The sequence below is a fragment of the Petaurus breviceps genome, unplaced genomic scaffold (genome assembly GCF_028583685.1).
Source record: "Petaurus breviceps papuanus isolate PSGF00001 unplaced genomic scaffold, PetGlider_PUasm1.0 91133, whole genome shotgun sequence".
NCBI lineage: Eukaryota > Metazoa > Chordata > Mammalia > Diprotodontia > Petauridae > Petaurus > Petaurus breviceps.
This window is the reverse complement of record NW_027187419.1, coordinates 88394045-88406669: the sequence shown is the minus strand read 5'-3', so window position 1 is coordinate 88406669 and position 12625 is coordinate 88394045. Positions and strand designations below refer to the sequence as shown.

The 12625-nt window shown below is 36.2% G+C and overlaps 1 protein-coding gene and 1 long non-coding RNA gene across 6 annotated transcripts in view; one reads left to right on the top strand and one right to left on the bottom strand.

The window, feature by feature from the left end:
• IFIH1 (interferon induced with helicase C domain 1) overlaps positions 1-12625 on the top strand; it is a 109739-nt gene that overhangs the window by 86422 nt on the left and 10692 nt on the right. For all 5 annotated transcript variants that reach the window (XM_069080322.1, XM_069080321.1, XM_069080320.1 and 2 more), the window contains 5 exons: positions 1274-1397; positions 3238-3495; positions 5048-5310; positions 8560-8709; positions 11852-12013. In XM_069080322.1, coding sequence (XP_068936423.1) covers positions 1274-1397; positions 3238-3495; positions 5048-5310; positions 8560-8709; positions 11852-12013 — 957 coding nt within the window. The remainder of the gene's footprint in view (positions 1-1273; positions 1398-3237; positions 3496-5047; positions 5311-8559; positions 8710-11851; positions 12014-12625) is intronic.
• Positions 3504-12625, bottom strand: part of LOC138155227 (uncharacterized) — a 55118-nt gene continuing 45996 nt past the window's right edge. The window contains exons 3-4 of the long non-coding RNA XR_011166781.1: positions 7315-7377; positions 3504-3728 (exon numbers count right to left, since the gene is read on the bottom strand). This is a non-coding gene — a long non-coding RNA (uncharacterized lncRNA). The remainder of the gene's footprint in view (positions 3729-7314; positions 7378-12625) is intronic.

Sequence of the window (12625 nt, the reverse complement as noted above, 5' to 3'; positions counted from 1 at the left end):
AGTTTCAAATAATGGCTTTTACTCCTTCCAAAGATCAGTGACTTCTCATATTTGACCTAATGTCCTTGATTGATTGATTGATTCAGTAAGAGTATTCTCACCTGATAAGGTATAAGGGCATAGCATCTTTTTTTTTATCTTTCCTTTGGGCTGGAAGTGAATGATTGATTCAGGCAACTGTCTGGCCTTTGCATTTACAATTAATTCACTTAGTCAATAATTTTATGTATAAGATTAAAAACTAAAACCAGTATATATTTGACCTCACAGGTTTTTGTGTTGTTTCCAAGTATATGTAGAGCCACCATTTGAAATTTACTTTTTTTTTTTTGCCTTTTATTCAAAACCATTATATTTTTACTTAACTTGAAAAAAAACCTTAAAAATCAAGTATACCAACTTATATAACAATGACATTAGCACTATTGCTCTTCTATTCTTCGGTTATTTCATTTATCTGCCTTGATGTATTGAATTCTGGTTTCTGCTTCTCATTTGTATGAGAACAGTTTCTGATTTTTGGGAAGTTAAAAATTGTTTTTGCTTTTATACTAATCTTCAGCTCTCTTAAGGTGATAAAAAGTAAAAGCGAGACCAATTCTTCAAAGAGAAGTGTTTTCCTTAGGTATACTTACAGACTTTCCCACCAAATATGAAAGTTATTTATCATTCATTAACTCTATGAAACTATTGAATTTCTTATACCAACAGGGGCAGTATATATTGGTATGTTCTGTGTATGAGATAGAAAAATGGAAAATGAGTAGGGGTTGGGGGAAAGAGATTGGAGACTAAGAGGGAGACAAAAAAAGGAGAACATATATGTTCATAGACACATAGACACATTATTGGCCAGCTAGTTGGCACAGTGTATAGAGAGCTGGATCCAGAGTTAGGAGAACCTGAGTTCAGATCTGGTCTCAAATACTTCCTAGCCATGTGATTTGGGGCAAATCATTTAATTGTTGTCTGCCTCATTTCCTTCAAATGTAAAATTGGATTAATAATAGTACCCACCTCACAGGGTTGTTGTGAAGATAAAATGAGGTACTGATTGTAAAGGACGTGGAACAATACCTGGCATATCCTCCTCCTCTTCCTCTTCTTCGTCCTCCTCTTCCTCCTCCTCCAACTCCTCTGCATCATCAGAAATATGTGCTTTTCTTTTCCTAAATATTTCTGCGGAAGTGCATGGTAATATAGATATTACTTTAACAGAGGCCAATCAGTCACCAATATAAAAGTTATGATTGTTTTATTTTTTTATTTTTAGAATCCATTTAAAGAGAAACTTCTAGAAATAATGACAAACATTCAAAACTTTTGTCAAATGAATCCAACATCTGATTTTGGGACACAAACCTATGAACAATGGGTCATTCATCAGGAAAAAAGAGGTAATCTGGGTTTTTACTCAGTACCTTTTAATTCGATTTATCATATTAATGTTTCAGAAACTAATATTTAATGCTGTACATTTTCTTAGATTTATTTATCTGTGTGTTCCAGCTGTATTACAGAGTCAGACTAAAGACTAACATGTCTTGGCATTTTGTCAAAGGAAAGAGGCACCAGGCCATTCAGTATCTTGACCTCTTTATCAGATCTGTCTTATTATGCTACCCCCAAAAAAGCCTTCAAGATAAATATTACAAGTTGATATTAAAAGATAAATAGACCTAGCACATTTTCCCCAGTATTATTTAAAGGAAAGCAAGCAATGTAACTGAATTGCTTCAAGGGAGGGTGCAAGTTGCAGCCCAAGACATCGGAGGTACAGCAGTATTTCACCTTTGATAGGGAATAGAACCAGCCAGTATACTTAAACCATAGGGCTCAGTGGGTGTTGGGGGTATTTTAATCCTTAAACAATCCCTATGCATCCATGTTCAGTGCATGAGAACTGAAGTCATCTAGTCTAGCCCTCAGTTTTCAGAAGATGAAATGGAGTCCTAGAGAGATTGTGGCTTGACCAAGGGCACACAGTAAGTGGCAGAAGTGGAGATGGGCTTCAGCAAGACCTCAGACTCCAAATCAGTCACCCTTTTTGCCCCATACTATGCTACCTCCTAATGCAGAGTTTCTAGTGGAGTGAGACAGCACTATTATGATTTCCTGGATTCATGTTTGCACAAGAGGAAAGGCAGTGCAACAGAACCATAGAATCAGAAAAGAGCAAGTATGGCTATTGGCCCTGGAAGAAAGTACCTTAATGTTTCCATTCATTCAGAAGCAACCTGCTTCTAGCATACATATACCTGTATACCTGCATACACATGCACAATGCATATGGCAGCCTGCAGCTAAGATATAGATAGAGACATAGAAATAGAGGTAGATATAGCTATGGCTGCCTCTGTGTATATCTATGTATGCCAACATGTTTGTGCATATACATATATGTATGTATATATGCTTACATATAGCAGAATTATATCTGCTGTGTGCATATATACACAAATATATACATGCATGAACATATAGAAATACATACACATATATCTCCTGTATATGTGTGTATGTACAACATATAAAAGTGTGTGTGTGTATGTTGGAAAGTAATTTTTTTTTACATGTGAGGGTGGCCTTTTATAAGCCTTAGTTATAGAACATTATAGTGTGAAAGTAGAGGGAGAAGTCTATATCTGTAACTTAGCTGTAGGCTGCCATATAGCTATTGTGCATGTGCATTCGTGGGGTTGTAGTTGCGGCAAGGCCCATGGCTGTGGTCATCTTTTGTCACTGGATGTGTGCCCTTGTCTGTGTGCCATACTGGCACACCAACATCATTAAAGAGCAGCCAAGAGAGTGGATAGTGTGTGTGTGTGTGTGTGTGTGTGTGTGTGTGTGTGTGTGTATTTCCTCCCAGGTTGTGCCTTGTGTCTGTAGCCATATTGGTAAAATAAGTACTATTTGGGAGTAATGGTTGCCTTAGATTCTGTGGAAAGTAGATATAATTTAGAAATGTCTGACACAACCCCTTTCCTTAGGGCATGCTTGGTACAGATTCAGATGCATTACTAATACACATTTGTGCTTTATAGTCTCCTGGCATGCTTTCAAAGCATCAATAGAGTCTAGAAAACTTCAACTAGTTATATCAGATATAGGGTGGCATGGGGGATTGGCCTCAAAGAGGAGCATATTTGGGGAAGAGTTAGCACTTTGTACAGGGGTGTGTATAACATGACCCTAGGCAATATTTTCTTTAATGTCACAATTTTTTTTTCTTTAAAGCTGCTAAAGAAGGGAATCGCAAAGAACGTGTTTGTGCAGAGCATTTGAGGAAGTACAATGAAGCCCTACAAATCAATGACACAATCCGAATGTTAGATGCATACCGCCACCTCAAAAGTTTCTATAATGATGAAAAGGAGAAGAAGATAGTAGCCCAAGATTATGATAGTGAGGAGGATGAAGAGGAGGAGGATGACAATAAAAGGAAACTATTGAAATTAGATGAAACAGATCTGTTTCTTCTAGAATTGTTTTATGGTAAGAATCAATTTTGGTTAAATTGCAGAGAAGCAGAATTAAATTTAATGTAAGGAGAAATTTCCTAACAATCAGAAGTATCCAAAAGTGGAATGGGCTACTTTAGGAGATAATGGTGTTTTCCTTCTTCATTTGATGTCTTCCATTAAAGGCGAGGTGACCACTGGTTGAGGAAGTTGTAGAAGGGAGATCAGTCAGGTGTAGTTTAAACACATGACCTCTGAAGTCATTTTCTGTTCGGAGAGACATTAACTTTAAAAATTAACCTTAACTTAAAAGTTAAAATTTTAAAAATTAACATTAACTTAAAAAATCACCCCAGTGCTATAGCTCCAATCTTCTTTTCCAGTTCATGTCCCTTGACATATTCTCAATTTCCAACCATAAGAGACTTTTTTCTGTTCTCCAGTCCTTTTCTATACTTTTTTTTCTATACTTTCTGTCTCTGAGTAACCATTCAAGCTGTTCCTCCATGTCTGGAGCATACTCTGTATTTCTGTCTACTGAAATCTTTCTTTCTTAGCCCACATGCCACTTCCTTCCTCCATAAAACCTTTATCCCCCAAACAGAAAGTATTCTTTCTCCTAAAGCTTTCTTGCTTGAGTTTCTTCTTTGCCTTTAACAAACTCTTGTATAATACTTATTTGTGAATATGTACATATTATTATGCAATATTTCGCTTAGTTTGTAAGCTCCTTGAAGACAATATCATTTTTTATCTTTATATGCCTAGTGACTAATACGACACATTGCATATGTTGTTATTTAGTCATTTCAGTCATGTTCGATTCTTTGTGACCCCCGGGGTTTTCTTGGCAGAGATACTGGAGTGGTTTGCTAGTTCCTTCTCCAGCTCATTTTACAGATGAGGAACTGAGGCAGACAGGGTTGAGTGACTTGCCCAGGGTCACACAACTAGTAAGTGTCTGAGGCCAGATTTTAACTCAGGAAGATTGCTGAGTTCAGAACTGGTTCTCTGTCTGCTGTGCCACCTAGCTGCCCTACATTGCTCAAAATATGGACTTAGTGAATATTGGTTGAATTTGAATTTATGTATGAGTCACACATGTTTATCTCTTTGGTAAGAACCTACCTCTAACTAGTTTAGATAGAACTAAATCTTGCCTCTAACACTTAACTAGGTTCGTGGCCCTGGGCAATTAATTTAACCTCCTTGTTTCATGAACAGCTTCCTATTAGTTTATCATCTCAGTCACAGACAGGCTGTGAGAATTCCATATCCTGATAAAATCAGAGGTTCTTTGCATATTCATGTATATGTTGGATTCTTCAAAGAATCACAGAGAAAAAAGAAATATGGGGAGCTCTTTGTTTTTATTCCGTTTCTTGTGATGTGACTGAAATTTCCACAGTATAGGCTTTGTAATTGATTGTGTGACTAGTACTGGATTTTTTGCTACATCTAAGTTACACTAACTGAACACTGAATCTTTGTGTAGTCAAGTTACTTTTCAGTTCCCAATTCCAGGAATTTTTAAAAATAATTTTGTATATTTCATTGATTTTTTTTTCACTGATTGTTTCTTAAAGAAAATAAGAAAAAATTGAAACAACTGGCCATCACTCCAGATCACGAAAATGAAAAACTCACCAAATTACGAAACACCATAATGGAAGAGTTTACTAAAACTGATGGATCTGTAGCTCGAGGAATAATCTTTACTAAGACTCGGCAAAGTGCATTTGCTCTCTCTCAATGGATTAACGACATTGAAAAATTCGCAGAAGTAGGAGTAAAAGCTCATCATTTGATTGGGGCTGGACATAGCAGTGAATTTAAACCCATGACACAGGTATCCTATTGAGTTTATTAACTAAACTAAACCTTTACTGTAATTTAATTTCTGTGTGAATTATTTGTACTTTCTTTTTGAATTTTGTTCTTGAAATCTGTCTGGGTGTAGTGGTGAATACCTATAATCCCTATTCCTCTAGAGACTGAGACTGGAAGATTCTTTGAGCCACTGGGCTGCCGAAAGAAGGGTGAACTGGCCCAAGTCAGAAACTGAGAGAGTGACTATTGTACTTCCAGTCTAGGCAAGATAAGGAGATTGGGAAAGAAAGAGGGAGGAAAAGGAAGGAAAAAAAGAAGGAAGGAAAGAAAGGAGGAAAGGAAAGAAAGGAAGGAAAGAAGAGATAGGGTTTGGATTTTAATAGAAATGTAGGTTTTATTATTCAGTGGCTACAGTATCAATTCCAGTGATCCAAACCCTTCAATTCTGGTCTCAGATCTGGTGCAGAACCAAAAGTAGTAGTAAATCATTATTTGACACACTTCCAGAAAGAGTATTACAAGATTGACTTTACCTTGCAAGAATTAGTGCCATTACTCAAATAGTTAGAGGTTCAGTTGCCTCACTACTATAACATGACCTTGAATGATATTCAATTATAGGCATATTATCCCCAAGTGATAGTTAGCTTAGCCGCTTGTTTACTATGTTATCAGAATTTATGCCAGTGTTCCAGTGGTCTGTGGTTCTGGGATGCTCAGCTGTGATTCACCCGATGTCAAAGTCTAGAGCAGAAGAGTCCCAGCAGGCCAGAAGAACCCCTGAGTATGACCCAAACCAGTTTAAAATGTAATTGAGAAATGTTTAACAAAATAAAGAAAAACATAAAACGTAGATAATGTTAATTTGTGGTTTTCTAGTCTCTATGTGGTCTGCAGGCAACTATATCTATATCTACGTATTTGAGTTCAACAATACTGATTTAGAGAAAGGGTCTCAGTTGATTTAGAACAGGGCTTCTTAAAACTGTGGGCTGTGACCCCGTATAGGGTCTTGAAACATCTGGCAACAGTAAAAGGTTTCTGAACACACAATGACCAAAAATTAATTCAAAATCAAAAACATAATGAACTCAAGGTGTTTCTGGCAGTCCTTGCCTGTGTTGCACCATGCAACTTTACTGCAGCCTTGGTTCTGAACACAAAGCATGTACACTTTGTGCTTTACATGCCTTTAGGTCACACAACACCAAGAGTACTGTCAGAACTGGAAAAGGGTTTACGAGTGGGAAAAGTTTAAGAAGTCCTGGTTTAGAAGAACTCCCTTCCCATTTTGGGAAGGAATGGACAAGAGTCACCAAGGAGAAGATGACATGAATAGGTCATAACCTGCATCATTACATAGAATACCCATATTAATTAGATCACAGATCCATTGAAGTATATTTGATACTTCTATATAGCTTATATAAGTTCCATTGGGGTATTCCAATATTGTTTGTTTCTGTTATTAGCCTATTTATCCTTTAGTTTCTTGAGCAGACTTGAGGCATGGACAGATATTTAATATTCTAAGTCAATATCCAATAAAGTCTATCCCTTTCAATTAATTCTGCACCTACACTTGTCCAAATGATAGCCCTTTTGACTATCATAGTGGTAAAAGTCATTAACCTCAGAAATGGAACCTGGGACTTGGCTAAAAGTAAATGTAACTCTCTAGCTTGCATCTTGATAGAAGCTAACAAAGATGACCTTAGGCTTAAAGGGAAGACTCTCTTGAAAATCCTACATGTACTTCTTCCTGCTGCAAACCAACCAATCACTCAATTATCAAGGACTTATTAAGTGCCCCTATGTGTGCCAGACACTGTGTTAGGCACTGGGGACACACAGACAAGAGTGAAATGCCTCTCTGCCCTCTGGGAGCTCAAGTAGAATAGCCGTGTTTAGCAAAAGAATGAAAGCAACCAGCTGCACATAGATTTTTCCAGTTCTAGAAAAGTGTCAAGGCACAGAGTCTTCAATCTGAAATAAAAGGACTAGGTTGGAACGCCGAATTTACCATTTACTTTAGGCATGTTCTTGAGTAAGTCATGAGACCCCTCTGAGACTTCAGTTTCCTCATCTGTAAAATAGGATAATAATTTATATTAAAAGGTTTTTTAGTTTGAAAACACACCATGAACTGAAAAGTACAATATAAATATGAATTATTCTTGTCAACCCTTTCCTTTGGAAGTAGAGGGAATTCAGGATTTGCCCCCAGATGAAACCAGGAGAATACATTCTCATGTCATTTTCTGATAATTATCCTTAAGTATTTTATTAAATTATCAGCTAAAAAGAGCATTTCCTGAATGAATATTTAAAAGGAGAAGTTTTGGTACATGGGAGTGATGGCAAGAAATGGGTGATAATCCTGAAAGACTTGAATAGGACACTGCAGTGCCCTGTCTTGGAATTTGAATGGTGGTAGCTTACAAGGGTCCTGGGAGCCTGTGGAGGTTCTGGAAAGGAAACTATAAGAAAGGATAAGAGCTCCAAAATGTAAATATCAGTACCAAAGAAGACTTAAATTGCACCAGCATTTTGTCTTGAATATTTACTTACTGATTTTACCGCTGTGTGTTCATTCTAATTCACTTCATCATTTAAGAGGTCAAGTTTACAGAAAATATTTTGGTTTTGTTTTTAAATCACACGTAGCACTCATATTTCAAATTGAAATAGTAATTATTTGTTTTAAATTAATTTGAAAAAATAATGTAAATAATTTCATGTAAAATAATCTATTTTATGATTTAATCACTTTCAAAACTTCAGTGGCTTTGATTTTTTTTATATTGTATGTTTATTTTATTCAAAAGGTTCAGATGCTATATACTTTACTATTTGGAACTTTCTTTTTGACTTACAAGAGATCACAGATATCCAATTGAGCCGCTATATTCTGGACTTTTGAAGGTCTAAGATTCTGAAGTTAATGCAGCATAAATATCCTTTACAATGTTTTAGTGATTATCTAATGTTCCCATTCAAAGGTACTTCCTTTCCACCCCCAGTATACCCACCATTTCATCTCCATAGCTTATAATTATAGTCTTCCAATCTCCAGACTAAAAAATGAAAATGTTTTTTTAATGTGTCATATAATCAAAATGAAAATCAGATCCCAATTTGCTCAAAGCCCAAAACTAGTGACACCATTTGATTTATATGAAGATTCAGTTTAGAATAATTATTCCACTGGGGAAAATATTTAATATGTTCAACGGCATAACATTAACTTTTTGAACTCTTTCTGCAGAATGAACAAAAGGAAGTAATTAATAATTTTCGTACTGGAAAAATAAACCTACTTATTGCTACCACAGTAGCTGAAGAAGGCCTGGATATAAAAGAATGTAATATTATTATCCGTTATGGTCTTGTCACCAATGAAATAGCCATGTTACAGGTACAGTTAGTCAACCTTAATTTCTTTCTATTCATTTTTTCCTTTTGTCTATTTTACTTTGTTATTTGTCTCCAAACAGTGCAACATACTTATAGAAGAATAGAATATTAGAGCTGAAAGTGATCTTAGAATTCATATAGATATCCTCATTTTACTAATAAAAACCCCAAAGTCTAGATAGGCCAAGTGTCTTAACCCAATACAGGCAATAAAGGAGTGTATCAAGAACTGTCTCCTTTGTTCTATAGAGATGGGAACTGGGACCAGACCTGTGATTTCATTGGTCTAAAAAAACTCCCAGATGAGGAAATGTACTCTGCCAATATAGACTGGCACTTTTACAGTAACTTATACTCTTAAAGAATAACTCAAGAGTACTGAAAGGTTAAGTGATTTGCACAGGTCACCTGGGCAATTTGTATTAGAGAGGCACTTGAACACAAATCTTTCTAGCTTTGATACCAGTTCTCTGGCTACATTACACTGTGCCATTTTCTCTCTCTGTCTCTGTCTCTCTCCTCTCCTCTTTCCCTGTACTGTGTGTATATCTATATCTATATTTATGTAGAGATATAAATATGTATATGTATGTATGTATATATGTACACATCTACATATATAGAGAGAGAAATATAGATATAATTCTTCAATTTAATTTAAAAAATATTTACTAAATGCCAACTGTATGCCAGACATACTAGTCACTGAGGATACAAAAACAAAAAAGAAACATTTCCTCACCTCAAGGAGTTTAAATTGTAATATACAATTGTAATATACAATTAAATTGTAATACACACACAAACACACACACATGCAAAGTAATGTTTAAGGGGAGGACACTAGCAATTGGAGGGATCAGGATATCCTTTTCCTAGGACATTTAAAGTTGAACTTTAAATGAAGGTAAGAATAGTTTGAGGCAGAAGTGAGAAAGGAAGCTATTTCAGACATGAGGGGCAGTTTCTGCAAAGGTATAGTTATAGGAGGTAGAATTTCATGTACATAGACGTTTGGTTGGAATGCAGTGTATAAAAAGGAAGATTTTGTGCAAGAATATTGGTTCCATGGAGCCATATTGTGAAAGGCTATAAAAAACATCACAGGAGTTTGCTGGCCTAGAAGCAACAGAAAGCCACTGGGTCATCTTGAATTCTGGGAGGTCATGGTCAGATTTGTGTTCTAAAAAAGTCAGGCTGTCAGCTATATGGAAGATAGATTGGATAGGAGAGAAGCTAGAGAAAGGAAGCGTGTTTCTGTAGTTCAAGCAAGGGGTAATCAGGGCCTGAACTAGGGTGACAGGTACAGAGAAGAAACCAGTTGCAAGATATGTTATGGAGGTGACACTGACAAGACTAGGCATCTGCTGGGACGTGAAGGATGTGAAAAACAGAAGAATGAAGGATGACCCAAGTTGGCAACTTGGGTGATGGGGAGAATTGTGGTGTGTCCTCAATAGAAATAAAGATGTCAGGAGAAGAAGGGAAGAGATACTCTATTTTGGGGAAGAGATAAGGGGCTCTCTTTGGGATATGTTAAGTTTGAAATGCTTACAAGACATCCATTTGGAGATGTCTAATAAGAAGCTAGTGATGTGAGACTAGAATTTAGAAGAAAAACTCGGGTTGCATATAAAGAGACAGCTGAGATCTAGCTGCAGAGAGGTGATCGTTGAGCAGCTGGGAGCTCATGAGACCCTCTGGGATAATGGTTTCAATGTTTGTTTTATTTTGTTTTCCTGGTAAAAGAGGAAGCATAGACCAATAGCTTTATTTTTGTTTAATTAATGTAGTTATCATATTCAAAGCTTCAGCCCATTTTTTAAGACTTTTGATACGTGAATCTTTTTTGTCTGTTTACTAAAACTTTAAACAATATAGTATTGTTGTTCTTTTGCAAAGGCGGAAATAGGCCATTTCATTCTTAGGATGTCGGTACTGTCTCTATTCTGGGCCATTGACTCAGCCTTCAGGATTTTCTAGAACACTGAAAGATTTCTAAATTAAAACATGACTTGGACTGGATTTCTCTATAATCATTATAGAATTCTCTACTTTTATGCCCACTTCCCTTTAGAAATAAAAAAAAAATCATCAGATTTTGTATTACCAACTTATATCTGATTTTCTTTCCTCTTTTTTTTTTGCTTTTTGGGGGGCAATTGGGGTTAAGTGACTTGCTCAGGATCACATGGCTAGTTTTTGTGTGTGTGTGTCAAGTGTTCCTGAGGTCAGATTTGAACTCAGGTCCTTCTGACTCCAGGGCCAGTCCTCTATTCACTGTGCCACCTAGCCGCCCCACTCTTTTTTTATCTTACAATATAAAAAGACCAATTGTGAGAGTATTTTATCTGAGTGTATATTAAATTTTAACTTTTATGGAAGAACTGTGGGAATAAAGTGGCCATGTATGCCACTGCTGCTAAGCTATGCTTTTTGTTTGTACTCTTAAACCCCCAAATATTTTTGGAACTCAGCATATGCCCTCTATACCCTCTTCTTTCATTTTGAAAATTCAATTTCACATAAAGAAGAATGCTTGATACCAGCATTTTCAGCAAGCCAAGACTTGACTGGTAGAGTATGTACCAATCTACAAATTAAGTGAATTGTAACCAACACAGTTTAGAATATAAATGTATAAAGTACTCAAAAAAAAGTATAAAAATAAAGTATAGAAAAAAGCAAAAGTGCAAAATCATTGCTAAGAAAATCCTGCAAGTACCCTGAAGAGGCTGCTTTCATTGTATTTTGTATTGGTGGTATTTTTAAATAAATTATGAATTCAAAGAGGCAAATAGTGGAATGTATGGAGACCCGATGGTAAATATTTTATGTTCTAGTTGTTTGAATATGTGTCATAGTTCCCTGCTAGAAAGTAAGTCACATCAAACCAACCACTGTCTGATTTAAATTTTAGGCCTCTCCTCAGCCAGTACTCTGCACACAACTAATATTACATCAGATTAGTTGTCAAATATATGCAATAGCCTGCTTGACTTCTGTTGTTTTTATTGCACATTTCACTTCCAGCATAATGATCATGGAGCAAAGAGTACTACCGTCTTATATTTTTTTTTTAAAGGGAGGTGGGTAGAGCCAGGATTTTTCATAAATAATTATTTTCTTTGATGTTTTTATAGGCCCGAGGTCGAGCTCGAGCTGATGAAAGCACATATGTATTGGTGGCAAGTAGTGGCTCAGGAGTGGTTGAACGTGAAAGTGTTAACTTGTATCGTGAGAAGATGATGCATAAAGCTATTGACCGGGTTCAAAATATGAAGCCAGCGGAGTATGCTCATAAGGTATTGCCAGTGGCCATCTTTACCTTTTTAGTTAGTTTTCACAGAGTATCCTAGAATCTCAGTTGGTAGGGACCTCGAGTGTAATCTGTACCTGTAAAGGAACCTTCCTCTCTACAATGTCCCTCTCCTTTCCTTTTCTTTTTCCTTCCTGATTACAAGCCCAGTACTCTTACCGCTGCCCCACTTAGTTGCCCCCTAGGACTAATAATACCATTGGGAAATTATTAGTTCAATCACTGTGTCCTGACATTTAATAAATATTTATTAAATTTCTTCTGCCTACAGGATGCTCTGATAGATGTTAGAAAAGAGAAAAGTTTAGATTCTGCCTTTATGGACCTTATAATGTAGTCATTGAGTCAATTAAGAAACTGGTTTTTTAATGAGAAATGAGAAGTCATACTTAAATATTTGAGTTAATCAAGTTAATTCCAGAGTAGCAACTTGTAGACCAAACCTAGACTTTCCAGGCTTTCATTAGACCAAGCCTCAGTCTATACAGTAGATACAGAACTGATTCAGCATCCTTTAGGTTTCTCTGAAGCACTCAGTCTGCTCTGTTCCTGACCTTAAACTTCCTAAACCAAACCAAATTTCTAGGCACAAGAGATG